The sequence below is a fragment of the Schistocerca serialis genome, chromosome 12, assembly GCF_023864345.2.
Source record: "Schistocerca serialis cubense isolate TAMUIC-IGC-003099 chromosome 12, iqSchSeri2.2, whole genome shotgun sequence".
Taxonomy (NCBI): domain Eukaryota; kingdom Metazoa; phylum Arthropoda; class Insecta; order Orthoptera; family Acrididae; genus Schistocerca; species Schistocerca serialis.
The window spans coordinates 18,814,333-18,836,909 of NC_064649.1; the positions used below are offsets into that span (position 1 = coordinate 18,814,333).

The 22,577-nt window shown below is 43.5% G+C and overlaps 1 protein-coding gene across 1 annotated transcript in view; it reads left to right on the top strand.

Annotated features, from left to right (window-relative positions):
- Positions 1-4,331: 4,331 nt before the first annotated feature.
- LOC126428258 (platelet endothelial aggregation receptor 1-like) overlaps positions 4,332-22,577 on the top strand; it is a 165,159-nt gene continuing 146,913 nt past the window's right edge. The window contains exons 1-2 of the mRNA XM_050090170.1: positions 4,332-4,546; positions 21,566-21,644. Coding sequence (XP_049946127.1) covers positions 4,446-4,546; positions 21,566-21,644 — 180 coding nt within the window. The 5' untranslated portion in view covers positions 4,332-4,445. The remainder of the gene's footprint in view (positions 4,547-21,565; positions 21,645-22,577) is intronic.

Below are 22,577 nucleotides of genomic sequence, written 5' to 3' on the forward strand. Positions count from 1 at the left end.
TTAAGCCGTTTAAGTCAATGCAGTCAAAAGATTCTGTCATTTATGCCGCATATTTTGATACTCGGAAACTGGATCATCAAAACTTATAGGGTGATTCCCGTTGACCTAGGGATCGTGCAAATGTCCAAGAAATAAGGTTTCACATTTGCAAGTAAAGAAAAAAATCCGAAACTTGTTAAATTGTAATTATATCACATAGAAAACATCTTTTGCCATTTAAACATTCATTGCATTCGTCGTCCGTCAGAAGCATAACAGACCAACATTATCGCATGCAAACTTAAACAGTAAGTTGTAGTCACGTTTTAGCAAGTAAATAAAAGAATGTTTTATTAAATCTTTTTTATCTACACATATAAAGTCCCCTGCTCGCTCTTTTTTGTATGTCCGAGCTCCTCTGAGGAGTTGAGGTTTCGACATGGTCTTGGAACTCCCGGAACCGATATCTTGCCAGTATTCATATTGATAACAGGCAAAAAAAATGGGAGTGTCGATTCCCAGGGTGGGTGAAAGAATAACTCAGAACGTATGATAGGAGCTGACAATTTTGTGCGTTTTGTAGGACAAAAGCTGCATGGGACGATGGCCATAATATGACGCAGGTTTTTTGTTGCTAGGTGGGGTTGCTTCAGAGATAAACTTTCTTTTTTTTTTTAAACTGGATGCTATAGTTTGGCACTTATTTTCTGATAGCGGCTATCGAGACGAATCCAATGATGTGTAACAGTAAGGTCTTTAAAAGTCAACAAAGGTCACAAAGGTGGCATGAACATCAATTTACAGAAGCAAATAGTAAATATTCGCCGAATGCGGCGTATCCATCTAACGTGCCACTGACATGTTAACACCATTCGACTGTTCCGCAATACAACACTAATAGGAACGGTAAGACTAGTATCGTCGAATCAAGCGGATGTGAATGGTGTATTCCTCCGAAGAACAAGTCGATATGCTTCTCATTTACGGAGCATGCCAATGAAATTCAGTGAGAGCTAGAGACTTATACGCTGAACGGTATCCTAAACGTACTCACCCTACACGTCGTACATTTAAATATATGTATGATAAATTGAGAACAACTGGATCTTTAACGCATCGGAAATATATCCGGCAAAGGAAAGTTACTGACGAGGAAACGGAAGTTGATACTCTTGCCATTGTCGTTCGAGATCCTTGTGTTAGTTCGCGTCAAATCGCAAGGAAATATGGCATAAGCCAGAGTAGTAATGTTCGTGTTCTGCATCGCCGTAAGTATCATCCTTACCATATCAGTCTCTACCAAGAATTAACTGGTGCGAATTGTATGATTCGGATTGAATTCTGCCGACGGGCTCAACTTCAGATTCAGAGGGATGACACATTTCTTAATTTGATTTTATTTACTGACGAGGCTACAGTCACGAACCATGAAAATATTAATTTGCATAACATGCATTGCTGGGCAACTGAAAATCCATGTTGGCTGCGGCAAGTTGCACACCAAAAACCGTGGTCGGTGAATGTATGGTGTGGGATTCTGGAGGACAGAATTATAGGAACCTATTTCATCTAAGGAAATCTTAATGGTAGGAAGTAGACCATATTCCTGGAAGAAACATTAGGTCTGTTGTTGGAAGAAATACCTTTAGGAACGAGGAACAGAATGTGGTATCAACAACATGGGTGTCCGGCACATTTTTCGCTGATGGCCGGAAATGAGTTGCACAGACAATTCCCAAATCGTTGGGTTGGACGCTGAGGGGATGTGTCGTGGCTGGCTCGTTCGCCAGAATTGACGCCCCTGGATTTTTTTCTTGTGGAGATTCGTAAGAGACATTGTTTATAAAGACGTTCATACTATACCTGAATATATGCGAGAGAAACTTGTCGGAGCTTGTGCTTCGATAAGTGTCGATGTGATAAGGAATACCACTCAATCCATGATAAGAAGATTGCAGCACTGCATTGATACCAATGGTCATGACCTCCAACATCTTCTGTAAATGGACGTTAATGCCACCTTTGTGACCTTCGTTGACCTTCAAAGAATTTACTGTTACACATCATTGTATTCGTCTCGATAGCCGCTCTCAGAAAAGAAGTACCAAACTGTAGCATCCCGTTTAAAAAAACAAAGTTGATCTTTATATCTGTGAAGCGACCTCACCTAGCAACAAAAAACCGTCATATTATGGCCCCCGTTGTCCCATGGAACATCTGTCCCACAAACTTTTCAGCTCCTATCATACTTTCGCAGTTATTTTTGGTGGCAATGGTTAGTGAATCACCCTATATATTTTATCTTTTTATATTTCCTTTATTTTTTTCAGTCTAGTAACTTTTATATGACGATCAGTTCGGCTTTGGGAGAGGGAAAGGCACCAGAGGGGCATTTCTGACGTTTGTCCCCTACTGTCCAATCTATACATCGTAAAAGCAGATTTATGGAAATGAAAGAAAGGTTCAGGAGTGGAATTAAAATTCAAGATGAATGGATATCAAGGGTAGGCTCCGATGATGACATTGCTATCCTCAGTGAAAGTGAAGAAGAATTATGTGGTCTGCTGAATGGATTTAACTGTCTAATCAGTACAGAATATGGACTGAGAGTAAATCGAAGGAAGACGAAAGTAATGAGAAGTAGGATCAGGATTGATGGCCAAGAAGTAGATGAAGATAAGGAATTCTACTATCTAGTTAGTAAAATAACCCATGACGGACGGAGCAGGGAGGACATGAAAAGCAGACTAGCACTGGCAAAAGGGTATCTTGGCTAAGAGAAATCTACTATTATCAAACATAGACAATAATTGCAGGAAGAAATCTCTGAAAATGTACGTTTGGAGCAGAGGCTTGCATGGTAGTGAAACACGGACTGTGAGAAAACCGAAACATATGAGAATCGAGGCATTTGAGGTGTGGTGCTACAGAAGAATTTTCAAAATTAAGTGGACTGGAATGGTAAGGAATGAGGAGGTTCTACGCAGAATTGGAGAATAAAGGAGTATGTGGAAAACACTGATAAGGAGAAGGGACGGTACGATAGAACATCTGAAACGTCCCCTTACAAAAATTTATGAATTACTGTGCTGGTTAACCCCTTACGTCATTTGATTTTCAAACATCTCAGCAAAACTGAACGCACTCAGAGATTTCTCTCTTTACTTATTCTGATCATCAGCAAACTGACACAATATTTTTACCGCAACGCAATCTGACTTTTAACAATCCCTACATAAGAATGGCCCTGACTAACAATAACCTATACCTTTCACAAATCACTTACCTCACAAAAATCTTCGTTACTCGAACTACTGCAATACAGCGAGCGCCACTACTGCCAGCTAAATAAAAGATTCTAACCACTGAAGGTACTAACTACTGGTAAGCATAGTTAGGAAATGAAAGATTTTGATGGAGAACAAACATTGTATTTACCTTAATAGTGTTCAAAAGTCATAATATATATATATATATATATATCAGTTCATGACATCCAGTCTTACAAATTTACTGTCTCCGATGGACATACGTCCAGATCATCTGCTCTCAAAACTCCGTCATCTCTCTCCCCACATCCACCACTGCTGGCGGCTCACCTCCCACTGCACAACGCTACGCGCTGTTAACAGCCAACTGCCCAACATTACAATAGCGACTATTTCAACAATGTCCAGCAGCCACAGACTGCACACAGCACAGTCAGTGATTTTCATACAGAGCGCTACATGGCGCTACCAACATAAAAACCTAAACAGCCTACTTACACATCTGCGGGCCGGTGTGGCCGTGCGGTTCTAGGCGCTTCAGTCTGGAACCGCGTGACCGCTATGGTCGCAGGTTCGAATCCTGCCTCGGGCATGGATGTGTGTGTGATGTCCTTAGGTTAGTTAGGTTTAAGTATTTCTAAGTTCTAGGGGACTGATGGCCACAAATGTTGAGTCCTATGGTGCTCAGAGCCATTTGAACCATTTTTGATAGCACATCTGTTAAAACATTAAGACATCAGGGAATGACTTCCATGGTACTAGTGGTAGTTGTAGAGGGTAAAAATTGGAAAGGAAGACAGTAAATAATTGAGGACGCAGGTTGCAAGTGCTAATCAGAGATGAGGAGTTTGGAAGAGGAGATGAATTCGTGGAGGGCCGCATCTGATGACTCAAAAAAAAAAAAAAAAAAAAAAAAAATCCTTTCAGAGCTGAGGGTGTTTTGCGTCGCACCAGCTGCATGGATGAGGAAACGTGTGTGGACAGGATACGAGTCTGGCTTCCTGATAGAGCTATCTGCGGCCGCTGCACACAACCCGGAACTTTCATTGCGTCAGTTGTTCCTCTTCGAGGCGCGGACAGCCGTCTTCGCCCAGTGGAATGCGAACCGTCAACGCCGCACGGTTATGTTTCTACACGGCGGAGTGCGACACGGACTGTTAGGCTGCCAGAGTTGAGGAAGGAGGACTCTGGGGAGGCATGGCGCCGTCGCTGCTCGTCTACGTCATCGTCTTCATGGCAGTCAGCACCATGTCTTGTACTCCACAGCGAGGTCAAAACATATGCTACACCACAGCCAAGTAAGTCAATTCAAAGCACCTAGTTGATACGAGGTATGAAAGGGAAGCAGTGGTTGAGAATGGAGTGAGACAGGGTTATAACTTATCCCCGATGTTATTCAATCTGTATATTGAGCGAGCAGTAAAGGAAACAAAAGAAAAATTCGGAGTTGGAATTAAAATCCATGGAGAAGAAATAAAAACTTTGAGGTTCGCCGATGACATTGTAATTCTGTCAGAGACAGCAAAGGCCTTGGAAGAGCAGTTGAACGGAATGGACAGTGTCTTGAAAGGAGGGTATAAGATGAACATCAACAAAACCAAAACGAGGATAATGGAATGTAGTCGAATTAAGTCGGGTGATGCTGAGGGAATTAGATTAGGAAATGAGACATTTATAGTAGTAGATCAGTTTTGCTATTTGGGGAGCAAAATAACTGATGATGGTCGAAGTAGAGAGGATATAAAATGTAGACTGGCAATGGCAAGGAAAGCGTTTCTGAAGAAGAAAAATTTGTTAACATCGAGTATAGATTTAAATGTCAGGAAGTCGCTTCTGAAAGTATTTGTGTGGAGTGTAGTCATATATGGAAGTGAAACGTGGATGATAAATGGTTCAAATGGCTCTGAGCACTATGGGACTTAACATCTATGGTCATCAGTCCCCTAGAACCTAGAACTACTTAAACCTAACTAACCTAAGGACAGCACACAACACCGAGTCATCACGAGGCAGAGAAAATCCCTGACCCCGCCGGGAATCGAACCCGGGAACCCGGGGGATGATAAATAGTCTAGACAAAAAGAGAATAGAAGCTTTCGAAATGTGGTGCTACATAAGAATGCTGAAGATTAGATGGGTAGATCACATAACTAATGAGGAGGCATTGAACAGAATTGGGGAGAAGAGGAGATTGTGGCACAACTTGACTAGAAGAAGGGACCGGTTGGTAGGACATGTTCTGAGACATCGAGGGATCACCAATTTAGTGTTGGAGGGCAGCGTGGAGAGTAAAAATCGTAGAGGGAGACCAAGAGATGAATGCACTTAACAGATTCAGAAAGATGTAGGTTGCAGTAGGTACTGGGAGATGAAGCAGCTTGCACAGGATAGAGTAGCATGGAGAGCTGCATCAAACCAGTCTCGGGACTGAGGACCACAACAACAACAAGTTGATACGGGGAAGGGAGACTAAACATCGAGGTAATCGGTCCCATCGGATTAGGAAAGGATGGCAAAGGAAGTCGGTCGTCCCGTTCCAAAGGAACCATTCAGGCATTTGCCTGAAGCGATTTAGGGAAATCACGGAGAACCCAAATCAGGATCGCTGGATTCCTCCACAATGCGAGTCTAGTGTGCTAACCCCTGCACCACCTCGCGCAGTTCGGACGTCCTACACCCACGCATCAAGAACGGAACGTCGCCGTACGTGCGAAACAGGACGGATTCCGATAACATCAAATGTGCGAAATCCAAATCGCGCCAACTCGTATGGGATCCTGAGAGCCGACGCATTGACGTGGTTGTAGTATTTCTGAACTACCGAAAAGCATTTCACTCACAACTGCAACAACGGTTATTATTGTAGTACGATCGTATGTAGTAGCAAAACGAGGAATATAGTCGAATTAAATTGGGTGATGCTCAGGGAATTAGAATAGGAAATGAGACACTTAAAGTAGTAATGGAGTTTTGCTATTTGGGGAGCAAAACAACTGATGATGGTCGAAGTAGAGAGGATATAAAATGTAGACTGGCAATGGCAAGGAAAGCGTTTCTGAAGAGGAGAAATTTGTTAACATCGAGGACAGATTTAAGTGTCAGGAAGTCGTTTCTGAAAGTATTTTTATGGAAGTGAAACATGGACGATAAATAGTACGCACATGAAGAGAATAGAAGCTTTCAAAATGTGGTGCTACAGAAGAATGCTGAAGATTAGGTGGGCAGATCACATAACTAATGAGGAGGTATTGAATAGAATTGGGGAAAAGAGGAGTTTGTGGCACAACTTGACTAGAAGATGGGATCGGTTGGTAGGACATGTTCTGAGGCATCAGGGGATCACCAATTTAGTATTGGAGGACAGCGTGGAGGGTAAAAATCGTAGAGGGAGACCAAGAGATGAATACACTAAGCAGATTCAGAAGGATGTAGGTTGCAGTAGGTACTGGGAGATGAAGAAACTTGCACAGGATAGGGTAGCATGGAGAGCTGCATCAGACCAGTCTCAGGACTGAAGACCACAACAATAACAGCAACAACGTATGGCGTACCTGGCGAAATTTGTGCCTGGAGTGACGATTTATTGTTAGGGAGGATGCAGTATGTTACATTGAATGGAGAGTCAGAAGGCCGGCCTCTGTGACCGAGGGGTTCTGGGTGCTTCAGTCCGGAACCTCGCTGCTGTTACGGTCGTAGGTTCTAATCCTGCCTCGGGCATGGATGTGTGTGATGTCCTTAGGTTAGTTAGGTTTAAGTAGTTTCTATGTCTAGGGGACTGATGACCTCAGATGTTAAGTCCCATAGTACTCAGAGCCACTTGAACCATTTGAAGAGCCAGAGGCAGATGTAGAAGTAGGGGAGAGCCACCAAATTGTACCGCTTTTGAGATTTTATGTGTTGCTAGCTGTTTCCTGCAACGCGTTGCTGTCGCTCGTCCCGATTAAATGGAAAATAAGGAACATAAAGCACACGTTTGTAATATGAATGCGAATTGTATACACACCCTAAACTCCTTATCTCCCTGTCTCTGTCCGACTACTCCTGCCGCTCTCTTTGTCCATCCCCTCCTTCCTCCTCTCTCTGTACATGACCTTCTCCACGCTCTCCGTCTCTTCCTTTCCGTTTTCTATGTCCGTTTCTCCACCCTCCCCTCCCCTCCCCCCCCCCCCCCCCTCACTCTCTCTCTCTCGCTCTCTCTGACACTGAAACTTGTTTATTTTTATTGCCAATTCACAATCTAATGATATATATATATATATATTTATTGTGGACTAGTATGCGCTGCACCATTCAGGCATAGTTACAGTATGTGCTGAAAATGATTTCCATGTGCCTCAACACATGTGTGTATGTGCTGTAGCATGTTCTGTCTCTCACGTTCACATCGGCCTGGCTTCATCCGAACAGCGTCAATGGCAGCATGAAATCGCTGCTCCCCTGCCTCCACACCTGGAATGGGCTCTACATACACGATACTTTTTGAGATGGCCCCATAACCAGAAATCGCACGGGTTGAGACCCGGTTAAGGAGCAGACCATGCAACTGGACCCCCTGGTCCGATCCCTCTATCAGGAAAGATACAATTGAGATGCGTCCGGACGTTAACGGCAAAGTGGGCTGGAGCACCATCATGCAGCAGCCACATCCCACCGAATCATCAGTGCATTTCTTCCAGCAGGGGAGGCAACGCCACCCGGAAGAAACCCCGATAGTTCCGGCGACGTGGAAGGAAGACTGGTCCCAAAACAAACGGCCGCCAACTATTCCGGCCCACACATTCCGACTATACCGATGCTGATGATTAGCTGTCACCATACCGTAGAGTTTCTGCATTCTGTCTCAAAGATGACTGTTATGAAACGTGAAGATACCACTCCGCGTAAAGGCGACCTCATCTGTGAATAGGATGGATGACACAAATCCCGGAACCGTTGCTGGCTGGTGAAGAAACAAGTCACAGAATTGCTCTCGATGTGGAAAGTCTGTCGCTAGTAAGCCGTGCACACGATGTAAGGGATAAAGGAGTAACAATTGTCACGGAGATTGTTCCACACGGCCGTCTGTCTCACCCTGTACTGTCTGGTACTGACACGGCGGTCACCTTCCACAGTGTTAATCACATTTCCCTCCAAGACTTGGTGTACATACGTCATGATTCCCTGCTTCCTAAAACGACTCTGTCTCAGACAAACGGCGAAACACTGTTGCAAAATTGAACGCTGTGGCTGTTTTCGGAGGGAATAGATCTCTTGACACAACCTTGCTGCCCGCCGCCCGTTGCCATTTGCCTTTCCATACTTAAACTCTACGTCGGCAAGCTCTCGATTCGAATACGCAGCCTCTGTGTGCAACACATCCACACCATCGGACACAATACTACCAACTACCATGGCAGGAGAAGGTGCTAGAACATGAAGTATAAGGAACAGTACAACCCTCCACGAGGAAACCATGCCTATTGCAACTGTGGCTGCGTGGTACAGCACGTATTGGACCGTAGTCTCTGTAACAGCGTATGATTGCATAAATGGTCTCTAGCATGGAAACCATGCATGTCCGGGCATAAGTTCATTAGACATTTTTTGTTCCGTACCCTCTCATCGATCAATCCCTAGACTTTGTACACGGTGAAAGAAATCATCCCGTGTGTATATCCGCCCTACTATTCATCAGAGTAGTTTTTAAAAATTTGCAGTAAAACGGTCAAGAACTTTTCCAAATTTTTGTAATAACATTTCCCCTTTATTTATTATATGTCTGTTTATACAGGGTGAGTCACCTAACGTTACCGCTGGATATATTTCGTAAACCACATCAAATACTGACGAACCGATTCCACAGACCGAACGTGAGGAGAGGGGCTAGTGTAATTGGTTAATACAAACCATAACAAAATGCACGGAAGTATGTTTTTTAACACAAACCTACGTTTTTTTAAATGGAACCCCGTTAGTTTTGTTAGAACATCTGAACATATAAACAAATACGTAATCAGTGCCGTTTGTTGCATTGTAAAATGTTAATTACATCCGGAGATATTGTAACCTAAAGTTGACGCTTGAGTACCACTCCTCCACTGTTCGATCGTGTATATCGGAGAGCACCGAATTACGTAGGGATCCAAAGGGAACGGTGGTGGACCTTAGGTACAGAAGAGACTGGAACAGCACATTACGTCCACATGCTAACACCTTTTTAATGGTCTCTTTCACTGACGCACATGTACATTACCACGAGGGGTGAGGTACACGTGCACACGTGGTTTCCGTTTTCAATTACGGAGTGGGATAGAGTGTGTCCCGACATGTCAGGCCAATAGATGTTCTATGTGGTGGCCATCATTTGCTGCACACTTGCAATCTCTGGCGTAATGAATGCCGTACACGCCGCAGTACATCTGGTGTAATGTCGCCGCAGGCTGCCACAATACGTTGTTTCATATCCTCTGGGGTTGTAGGCACATCACGGTACACATTCTCCTTTAACGTACCCCACAGAAAGAAGTACAGAGGTGTAAGATCAGGAGAACGGGCTGGCCAATTTGTGCGTCCTCCACGTCCTATGAAACGCCCGTCGAACGTGTACCTCACCCGTCATGGTAATGTACATTTGCGTCAGCGAAAAAGACCAATAAAAAGATGTTAGCATGTGGACGTAATGTGCTGTTCCAGTCGCTTCTGTACCTAAGGTCCATCACCGTTCCCTTTGGATCCCTCGGTGCTCTCCGATACACACGATCGAACAGCGGAGGAGTGGTACTCAAGCGTCAACTTTAGGTTGCAATATCTCCGGATGTAATTAACATTTTACAATGCAACAAACGGCACTGATTACGTATTTGTTTATATGTTCAGATGTGCTAACAAAACTAAAGGGGTTCCATTTAAAAAAACGTAGGTTTGTGTTAAAAAAACATACTTCCGTGCATTTTTTTATGGTTTGTATTAACCAATTACACTAGCCCCTCTCCTCACGTTCGGTCTGTGGAATCGATTCGTCAGTATTTGATTTGGTTTACGAAATATATCCAACGTTAATGTTAGGTGACTCACCCTGTATATTATATGTATTGAAAATTTCTCTGCCTCGTGATGACTGGATGTTGTGTGCTGTCCTTGGGTTAGTTAGGTTTAAGTAGTTCTAAGTTCTAGGGGACTGATGACCATAGATGTTAAGTCCCATAGTACTCGGAGCCATTTGAACCATTTGTATTGAAAATAGGTGTATAAAAACAGGAGCGTATTCTAATGCAATTTTGTATCAATGTCTACATGTTCATTTGTTCAAAATTTCATACATCCGAACGTCGGCAGAAGTAGAAGTTTTTCGGAACATTTACGTGTACAACTTGTTTTGTAAATGGCCATCCAAACAGACTTGTTATTTACATGTACGTTTGTTCAGCTGTAATGTTCATGGTGTACCAATAGTGCAGAAAGAATACAGTTCGTTCACGTACGGTGAGTGTGGTAGCCGGCACGGCACTGAGTAATCGATCAACGAACTCAAACGGATGTCTTACGACGTCCGCCTCGAGCAGATGCAACGAACGAAACCGAACAAAATGGTATTAAAAAAAAAAAAAGTGTGGTAAGATATCTCAGAAGACGTTAACCACCTCGGCAGTTATCTATAAACTTCTTCAACCAGTTACGCGAAAGTGGTAGTATAACACCTATACGACGTAATGGAAAGAAACAAGTGACGACACAAGAGGCAGAAATTAATGGTCTTCTGCTGTTGCAGTTGGTGTGCACGTTAGCTCCGGCGCAATCGCACGCGGAAGTGGCGTGAGTCAGGCAAGCCTCTTACGCATTCTCTGTCGGCGTACACTGTGTGGTCAAAAGTATCCGGACACCCCGAAAAACATACGTTTTACATATTAGGTGAATTGTGTTGCCACCTACTGCCAGTTACTCCATATCAGTGACCTCAGTAGTCATTTAGACGTCGTGAGAGAGCAGAATAGGGCGCTCCACGTAATTCACGGACTTCGAACGTGATCAGGTGATTGGGTGTCACTTGTGTCACAAATATTACGCGAGAATTTCACGCCTTAAACATCCTTAGGTCCACTGTTTCCGATGTGATAGTGAGGCGGAAACGTGAAGGGACACGTACAGCACAAAAGCGTACAGGCCGACTGTTGACTGACAGAGACCGCCGACAGTGGAAGAGGGTCATAATGTGTAATAGGCAGACATCTATCCAGACCATCTTACAGGAATTCCAAACTGCATCAGGAACCACTGCAAGTACTATGACAGTTAGGTGGGAGGTGACAAAACTTGGATTTCATTGTCGAGCAGCTGCTCATAAGCCACACATCACGCCGGTAAATGTCAAACGACACCTCGCTTGGTGTAAGGAGCGTAAACATCGGGCGATTGAACAGTGGAAAAAATTGTGTGGAGTGCACACGGTACACAATGTGGGGATCCGATGACGCGGTGTGGGTATGGCGAATGCCCGGTGAACGTCATCTGCCATCGGGTGTAGCGCCAGCAGTAAAATTCGCAGGCGGTTGTGTTACGGTGTGGTCGTGTTATTCATGGTGGGGGCCTTGCACCCCTTGTTGTTTTTCGTGGTACTATCACAGCGCGGGCCTACATTGATGTTTTAAGCATCTTCTTGCTTCCCACTGTTGAAGAGCAATTCGGGGATGGCGACTGCATCTTTCAACACGACCGAGCACCTGTGACTGTGTAGGCTTTCCTGGCGTATTACATACCAAATTCTTGTCGGGTTTCCAGCTGCATCAAACTGTCATCTGAGCACAATATTTCAGCGGTCCACCTGGCCGCCAACGTCAGGTGAGAAAAACTTCACTGCTCTCGCCTATAACTGATTCCACTCGCAAATGACTTCACCTTTATATGCATTGGAAGTCAGAGAGAGCGAGACCAGCATAGCTTTTCTCACCTGATGATGGCGGCCAGATGGACAGCTGAAATATTGTGTTCAGATGACAGTTTGATCCAGCTGGAAACCCGACAAGAATTTGATACGACCGAGCAGCTGTTCATAATGCACGGCCTGTGGAGGAGTGGTTACACGACAGTAACATCCCTGTAATGGACTGGCTTGCACAGAGTCCTGACCTGAATCCTATAGAACGCCTTTGGGATGTTTTGGAACGCCGACTTCGTGCCAGGCCTCATTGACCGACATCGATACCTCTCCTCAGTGCATCACTCCGTGAAGAATGGCTGCCATTCCCCAAGAAACCTTCCAGCACCTGATTGAACGTATGCCTTCGAGAGCGGAAGCTGTCATCATGGCTAAGGGTGGGCCAACACCGTAGCGAATTCCAGCATTACCGATGGAGGGCGCCACGAACTTGTCATTTTCAGCCAGGTGTCCTGATACGTTTGATCACTTGGTGTTAATATCATACACACATCAAACCTCACTTCCGTACACATCGTGTGTGCACTATTAGTTAGACCCCCTCACACATGACACAGACCCACGTCTATACTCAGTGAACACATGCTCTCAACTCCTGCCTTTTGCTACGCCAGCTCACCAAACGCTGCGCCCTCCGTCATCCAAACAACCGGATATAAAACGCGTAATGGAGTGTCTACATCTACATCTACATTTATACTCCGCAAGCCACCCAACGGTGTATGGCGGAGGGCACTTTACGTGCCACTGTCATTACCTCCCTTTCCTGTTCCAGTCGCGTATGGTTCGCGGGAAGAACGACTGTCTGAAAGCCTCCGTGCGCGCTCTAATCTCTCTAATTTTACATTCGTGATCTCCTCGGGAGGTATAAGTAGGGGGAAGCAATATATTCGATACCTCATCCAGAAACGCACCCTCTCGAAACCTGGCGAGCAATCTACACCGCGATGCAGAGCGCCTCTCTTGCAGAGTCTGCCACTTGAGTTTATTAAACATCTCCGTAACGCTATCACGGTTACCAAATAACCCCGTGACGAAACGCGCCGCTCTTCTTTGGATCTTCTCTATCTCCTACGTCAAACCGATCTCGTACGGATCCCACACTGATGACCAATACTCAAGTTTAGGTCGAACGAGTGTTTTGTAAGCCACCTCCTTTGTTGATGGACTACATTTTCTAAGCACTCTCTCAATGAATCTCAACCTGGTACCCGCCTTACCAACAATTAATTTTAAATGATCATTCCACTTCAAATCGTTCCGCACGCATACTCCCAGATATTTTACAGAAGTAACTGCTACCAGTGTTCCGCTATCATATAATCATACAATAAAGGATTCTTCTTTCTATGTATTCGCAATACATTACATTTGTCTATGTTAAGGGACAGTTGCCACTCCCTGCACCAAGTGCCTATCCGCTGCAGATCTTCCTGCATTTCGCTACTTCTAATGCTGCAACTTCTTTGTATACTACAGCATCATCCGCGAAAAGCCGCATGGAACTTCCGACACTATTTACTAGGTCATTTATATATATTGTGAAAAGCAATGGTCCCATAACACTCCCCTGTGGCACGCCAGAGGTTACTTTAACGTCTGTAGACGTCTCTCCATTGATAACAACATGCTGTGTTCTGTTTGCTAAAAACTCTTCAGTCCAGCCACAGAGCTGGTCTGATATTCCGTAGGCTCTTACTTTTTATCAGGCGACAGTGCGGAACTGTATCGTCTTACTTACATTTCATTCCAAAATGTTAATATATAATTATTGACCCTGAGAGGCCCGCTAAATCCGCTGGGCAGGAAAGGTAGTAGGATTATAGAAAGCGCCAAGGGTTGCGGTCAATTTCTGCTCCTAATTGTCATTTATTGTAATTTAATAACCTTTACAACCAAAGCGGCACATAGCCGAGTCCTTACCGAATGCATCTCTTTCACGGCTGAAGGTCTCCAACAAGAAATGTTAACAAGATAAAAATCCAATTAAGATAGCAATAAAACAATTCAAAAAACAGCACACGCAAGGTGCAATGCAAATGGCTGAGGACCACAATGAAATTCCAAAATTTTTGAATATATTACCATAGACCTTTGAAGGCAGAAGGCCAACAAGAAATCTTTAAAAAATCAAAATTGAATTACGATAGCATACCCCAAAAATCCCAAAAAAGCAATACATGCAAGATGCAAAGAAAATGGCTGAGGGACACAATTAAACTTCAAATTTTTTAAAATATATTACCATGACCTTTAAAGGCAGAAAGCCGCAGTGTTTAAGCTTGAAAGATAAATTTAAAAATTAATTTTGCAAAACTTTTAAGAAAGCAAAACAAATAAGCATAAGCCTTAAATTTTAAGTAGTTCAATACAGATAATTAAACACCAGTGGCACCCAGAAAACCTCCAGAGAGGTCGGTCTGCCCTCGTTCACTTAGGTGAGACAGGTGGTGAGTCCAGCTATACTTGATCCATCGGAACACATCCAGGGGACAGCCACGGACCGACCGACACAACAAGTTGCTTCCCGTCAATCAGTACATGAGAACTCAAATCGGCAATGTTACAAACGTGAAAATCCACAATGGAGTATGTATTAGCTGTCGAAACTACACACCATGTTGGACAGCGACAACAGGTGAGGAAAGGACGTTGCCTGAAATTAAGTTAGTGGCCAGGGCAGTTAACTGGAACACTAACGACCACTAGGCAGAAAAGTCCGCTGGTACACTTGAATTTGAAACACGGTAATATAGTTAACTTCGCTCAAAAGAACACTGCCTGAGTTTACGTCAGTGCCCGTGGCAGGTAACCAGAACACTAACGGCCACAAGACAGAAAATTCCACTGGTGCACTCGACCAAAATAGTTACACTACTGGCCATTAAAATTGCTTCACCAAGAAGATATGCAGATGGACAAGTATATTATACTAGAACTGACATGTGATTACATTTTCACGCAATTTGGGTGCATAGATCCTGAAAAATCAGTACCCACAACAACCACCTCTGGCCGTAATAACGGCCTTGATACGCCTGGGCATTGAGTCAAACAGAGCTTGGATGGCGTGTACAGGTACAGCTGCCCATGCAGCTTCAACACGATACCAAAGTTCGTCAAGAGTACTGACTGGCGTGTTGTGACGCGCCAGTTGCTCGGCCACCATTGACCAGACGTTTTCAGTTGGTGAGACATCTGGAGAATGTGCTGGCCAGGGCAGCAGTCGAACATTTTCTGTATCCAGAAAGGCCCGTACAGGACCTGCAACATGCGGTCGTGCATTATCCTGCTGAAATGTAGGGTGAAACGTCCCCTTAGAAAAATTACACATGACTGTGCTTAAAGTGACACACAATATTTTTTTAGCGCAACGCAATCTGACTTTCAATAATCCCTACAAAAGAATGGCCCTGACTAACATTAACCTATACCTTTCACAAATCACTTACCTCTCAAAAATCTTCGTTACTCGAACTACTGCAATAGAGCGAGCGCCACTACTGCCAGCTAAATAAATGATTCAAACTACTGAAGGCACTAACTACTGATAGGCATAGTTAGCAAATGAGAGATTTTGATAGAGAACAAACAATTTATTTACCATAATAGTGTTCAAAAGTCATAATATATATAGCAGTTCATGACAGCCATTCTTACAAATGTACTGTTTCTGATGGACACACGTCCAGATCATCCGCTCTCAAGGGTTTCGCAGGGGTCGAATGAAGGGTAGAGCCACGGGTCGTAACACATCTGAAATGTAACGTCCACTGTTGAAAGTGCCGTCAATGCGAACAAGAGGTGACCGAGACGTGTAACCAATGGCACCCCATACCATCACGCCGGGTGATACGCCAGTATGGCGATGACGAATACACGCTTCCAATGTGCGTTCACCGCGATGTCGCCAAACATGGATGCGACCATCATGATGCTGTAAACAGAACCTGGATTCATACGAAAAAATGACGTTTTGTCATTCGTGCACCCAGGTTCGTCGTTGAGTACACCATCTCAGGCGCTCCTGTCTGTGATGCAGCGTCATGGGTAACCGCAGCCTTGGTCTCCGAGCTGGTAGTCCGTGCCGCTGCAAACGTCGTCGAACTGTTCATGCAGGTGGTTGTCGTCTTGCAAACGTCCCCATCTGTTGACTCAGGGATCGACGAGACGTGGCTGCACGATCCGTTACAGCCATGCAGATAAGATGCCTGTCACCTCGACTACCAGTGATACGAGGCCGTTGGGATCCAGCACGGTGTTCCGTATTACTCTCCTGAACCCACCGATTCCATATTCTGCTAACAGTCATTGGATCTGGACCAACGAGAGCAGCAATATCGCGATAGGATAAACCGCAATCGCGATAGGCTACAATCCGACCTTTATCAAAGTCGGAAACGTGATGGTACTCATTTCTCTTCCTTACACGAAGCATCACAATAACGTTTGACCAGGCAACGCCGGTCAACTGCTGTTTGTGTATGAGAAATCGCTTGGAAACTTTTCTCATGTCAGCACGTTGTAGGTGTCGCCACCGGCGCCAACGTTGTGTGAATGCTCTGAAAAGCTAATCATTTGCATATTAGAGCATTTTCTTCCTGTCGGTTAAATTTCGCGTCTTTAGCACGTCATCTTCGTGGTGTAGCAATTTTAATGGCCAGTAGTGTAATTGGACCATATGGTGGCTAAATCTCAGCAGTAGAACCACTCGGTGTATCTCACCGAAGCGAACCACCACAACATGAAGGGACGTGGCTTGGGTAGTTGAAACCACTACTCAATTTTGACGTCCTGAGTCGGCGGATCACGAAGCTCGTAGCGATCGGACAGCTCCACACACACTGCCAGCAGTCCCAGCCGACTGCACCTGGCGGAGATAACTTCCATCGTCCGCAACAACCGACTGACTCCAGACCTCCTTGCCAGAGACTATATGCACCAAACTAAAGATGGTACACGGCGCAAATATCCATACACATCACTGCTGCCACACGTAGAAGGAAGAAGAAGCACAATGTAACCGCGACAAGGTCGGGAAACCGAACACAGATAGACACCGAAGTTCACGAAAACGCATAGTTGGGAGAGAGCGCGGCTCAGAGCCTAAGGATATTACAGTCACATTTAATACATTGAACATTCATGACGATCATATAATGGTTAGATAGTTATATTTCCGTAGATCATTTGCGCGATTATTTTATCGACATGATGTGAAACATGTATTTACATTAAGGAACACATGATTATTTTTAAAATGTCAAATCGGAACATCTTCAGCCATCTAGATTCCCAGTTTTATGTTACGTGTGCCTTACATTACTCTACCTCCGGGCTCCTGACTGATGTGTAGGAAGAATCTCACATCTTGCACAATCGAAATGCGCTGAAGCGCCAATGAAATTGGGGTAGGCAGGCGTATTCATGTACAGAGATATGTAAACAGACAGAATACGGCACTGCGGTCGGTAACGCCAACATAAGACAAGTGTCTGCCGCAACTGTTAGATTGGTTACTGCTGCTACAATGGCAGGTTATCAAGAATTAAGTGAGTTTGAACGTGGTGCTATAGTCGGCGCACGAGAGATGGGACACAGCATCTCCGAGGTAGCGACGAAGTGGGGATTTTCCCGTCCGACCATTTCACGAGTGTTCCGTGAATATCAGTAATCCGGTAAAACATCAAATTCCCGACATCGCTGCGGCCGGAGTAAAAACTGCAAGAACGGGACCAACGACGACTGAAGAGAATCGTTCAACGCGACATAAGTGCAACCCTTTTGCAAATTGCTGCTGATTTCAATGCTGGGCCATTAACAGGTGTCAGCGTGTGAATCATTCAGTGAAACATCATCGATATGGGCTTTCAAAGCCGAAGGCCCGCTCGTGTACCGTCGATGGCTGCATGACATAAAGCTTTTTGCCTCGCCTGGGCCCGTCAACACCGAAATTGGATTGTTGACGACTGGTAACATGTTGCCTGGTCGGACGAGTCTGGATTCAAATTGTATCGAGCAGATAGACAGGTATGGTTATGGAGACAACCTTAAGAATCCATCGACCCTGCATGTCAACAGGGCACTATTGAAGCTGGTGGAGGCTCTGGAATGGTGTGGGGCGTATGCAGTTGGAGTGATATGGGGCCCCTGATACTTCGAGATACGACTTTGACAGGTGACATGTACGTAAGCATCCTGTCTGATCACCTGCATCCATTCATGTCGATTGTTAATTCCGACGGACTTGGGGAACTGCAGCAGGAAAATGCTACACCCCAGACGTCCAGAATTGCTATAGAGTGGCTCCAGGAATACCCTTTTTAGTTTCAATACTTCCTCTGACCAGAAAACTCACCAGACATGAACACTATTGAGCATATGTGGGTTGCGTTGCAACGTGCCGTTCAGAAGATATCTCCACCCCCTCATACTCTGCATTCATGGTATCAGTTCCCTCCAGCACTACTTCAGACATTGATCGAGTCCATGCCACGTCGTTTTGTGACACTTCTGTGTGCTCGCTGGGGCATTACACGATATTAGGCAGGTGTACCAGTTCCTTTGGCTCTTCAGTGTAGGAGCCAGAGTACAGCCAACTCTTTTTCTTTTTTTTTTACTTTGGACTGTACAAGAGAAGAGATTGTTCCAACACGTCACTAGGGGCCCTGAAGCGGGAGTAATGTAAAGCTGAAACTCGTTACAGAAATAAAAGAAAGCTGGAAATTTAGACGGCTGAATGTGATTCGGTTTGACATTTTACACTGAGCAGCCGAGGTCCAGCAACCATCTTTATAAAATGATGGACTCACAGGGACTTGATTATTTTTTAGTCCTACTCATGCAACAATGCAACAAAAAGTTTTTTTACTGGCTACCACCAGCTTTTAAGCAGAAATTCTTCAGTGGGATAGAAGGATTTGTCCAGGAGAAACGATTTTAAATTAGATTTAAAACTTGCTTCGGTGATCAAACATTTTTGTTACTGCATATTGAACTCCATCCGTAGAAATGTTGGAACACGTGAGGCAATACTAACCTTACGACTTATCTTAGAAGAAAGATTAAGGAAAGGTAAACCTACGTTTCTAGCCTTTGTAGACTTAGAGAAAGCTTTTGACAATGTTAACTGGAATACTCTCTTTCAAATTCTGAAGGTGGCAGGGGTAAAATACGGGGAGCGACAGGCTATTTACAATTTTTACAGAAACCAGATGGCAGTTATAAGAGTCGAGGGTCATGAAAGGGAAGCAGTGGTTGGGAAAGGAGTGAGACAGGGTTGTAGCCTCTGTATATTGAGCAAGCAGTAAAGGAAACAAAAGAAAAATTCGGAGTAGGTATTAAAATTCATGGAGAAGAAGTAAAAACTTTGAGGTTCGCCGATGACATTGTAATTCTGTCAGAGACAGCAAAGGACTTGGAAGAGCAGTTGAACGGAATGGACAGTGTCTTGAAAGGAGGATATAAGATGAACATCAACAAAACCAAAACGAGGATAATGGAATGTAGTCAAATTAAGTCGGGTGATGCTGAGGGAATTAGATTAGAAAATGAGACACTTAAAGTAGTAAATGAGTTTTGCTATTTGGGGAGCAAAATAACTGATGATGGTCGAAGTAGAGAGGATATAAAATGTGTACTGGCAATGGCAAGGAAAGCGTTTCTGAAGAAGAGAAATTTGTTAACATCGAGTATAGATTTAAGTGTCAGGAAGTCGTTTCTGAAAGTATTTGTATGGAGTGTAGCCATGTATGGAAGTGAAATGTGGACGATAATTAGTTTGGACAAGAAGAGAATAGAAGCTTTAGAAATGTGGTGCTACAGAAGAATGCTGAAGATAAGGTGGGTGGATCACGTAACTAATGAGGAGGTATTGAATAGAACTGGGGAGAAGAGGAGTTTGTGGGACAACTTGACAAGAAGAAGGACCGGTTGGTAGGATATGTTCTGAGGCATCAAGGGATCACAAATTTAGTATTGGAGGGCAGCGTGGTGGGTAAAAATCGTAGAGGGAGACCAAGAGATGAATACACTAAGCAGATTCAGAAGGATGTAGGTTGCAGTAGGTACTGGGAGATGAAGAAGCTTGCACAGGATAGAGTAGCATGGAGAGCTGCATCAAACCAGTCTCAGGACTGAGGACCACAACAACAACAACATTGAACTCCACTAACTGCGGTAACAATGGGTAATAAAGATCATTTTTTCCTCTAGTATTGTAGGCATGTACATCATTGTTTGTCTCAAATTGTGATGGATTATTTATGACGAATTTCACTAGCGAATATATGTACTGTGAAGGCGTAGTTAAAATGGCTGACTCCTTGAAGTGATATCTACATGATGGCGATGGGTGAACATCTCATATTGTTCTTAGTGTTCGCTTGTGTGCTATCAATAAGTGATGAGTTACAGCAGAAAATTATTCCATAAGAGGTATTGGATGGAAATATACAAAATATGTCAGGAGGTTGACACGTTTGTTTCCAAGATCAAGAATTACGTGAAAATTGTTTGAGCATCTCTGTAATATGCATCTTACAGTTAAAAAAAGTTTGGAGCATTCTGACCCATTTACCGACTTCTGATCACGTGTTACATAATTTGTTGGTATGACATGTTCGTTGTACAGAACTGAATGTAGTGCGTTTTTCCAAAATTTAGGGAGAGTACATTTTCAGGGAACCATTTAATAATTCTTTGGAAAATATCATTTACCAACTCTTCTGTTTCTTTCTCTGTAATGGGATTGATTATAGCACTAGTATCATCTGCTAAAAGTACCCATTGCGCTTGTTGAATTAAGTGAAAGGCCAGTCACATATATAAGGAATAGGAGTGGACCCAAGATTGAACCCTGTGAGACTCCCCTAGTCACTAAAATTTTCTAGTTTTCCGACATTGTTTGAATTATGCAGCGCAAACTTTTACGTTCTGTTTATTATGATTCAAATCAGCTGTGTCTAAAGCCATCATTGCCAACAAATTTGAGTTTGTCTGAGAAAATAGCATGATCTACACAATCAAACGCCTTGGAAAGCTCATAAAAATACCAACTGGCGATATATTACTATTTAAGGCTTGTACTCTCCGATGGATGAATGTATAAATAACATTCTCATTCGAGCAACCCTTCTGGAGCCCAAACTGTGATATGCTAAGTAAATGATTAACAAATAGTTATCCTTGCCCCTTCATTTACTTCTTGCTAGTGTAGACTTGAAAGCAGACCGTAAAATTGATATTTCTTTTGTTTTCAAAGATTAATTTTACAATATTTTTATGAATTTTTAACTCAATTTAAGCTGTCCATTATAAGTTTGCCATAATAAAGCTATTTGAGAGTTTGAATGTTTGAAAGCAACATAGATGCCTCTTTTTCTGAAAGTTTGTTGTTGGTTTGCAGCTACAAGAAAGTAGTCACCGAAGTGAAATCAAGGAGTTGGGGTTGGAAAACGGAGTATTACAAGCAAACTGTGACCAAGGTAAGCCACCTCTTACTGCATAGCTGTTCTCTTTTCAGAAGATTTGTGTCGGTGAAACACGATCGCTCTACCCCACAAACATATCTGGATTACTTTGTAATGGCCGTCTACATCTATCAGGTTCATACTAATAGTTTATTTATGTTTCTTTTATTATATATCTGAACATCCTACACAGTAGTAACCAGGGTATGACATTCATAACTTTAGTGATTTATTGTTTTCTTATTAGGGTCGTTTATTCCGAACTTGTAATTGATAGAAACTACTATACATTTACTGCAAATCGATCTACAACTTATACAGCCACAGATATTCACAGCATGTAATTTGCTTCATGAGAAGGCTTCCAATGTGACCTCACCACTGCCTGTTTACAACGACTATTTAGAAGACTATTGTAATCCGAAAGACATATGACGAATTAAATCTCTTGCCATTAATCTAAGTCCTTCACTTCTTACGTGTTGTGTAGTTCGTTGCTGAAGCCAGAATTTTTATTTTCGTGAAGATTTTCTTTTTTACCTCAGTCGGCAAAAACGGTTGACTTACAGCACTATTCTTGCAAGTCTGTCGATATGTCCGACTGTTAAGAGCTCATTTTCTACGAGATGGCAGAAATATTGAGTTCAGATTTGTCACATACTAAGATCTACAGCCCCTTGGAGATGTAAATAATTTAAGCTGTTAAGTCAATGCAGTCAAAAGGTATGCCCTTTTACCCCGTATGTTAAGTATTTCGATGCTCGCAGACTCACTCATCAAAACTTACAGGCCACTTTACGTTGAGTTAGAATCATGAAATCTGGCAAGAAGCAAGGTTACACGGCACAAGTAAAGGAAAAATCCGATAAATGTTAATTTCTAAATATGTCACACAAGAATTGCTTTTAGTTTTTATCCGCCTGCCTGTCTATCTTTCTGATAAGACAC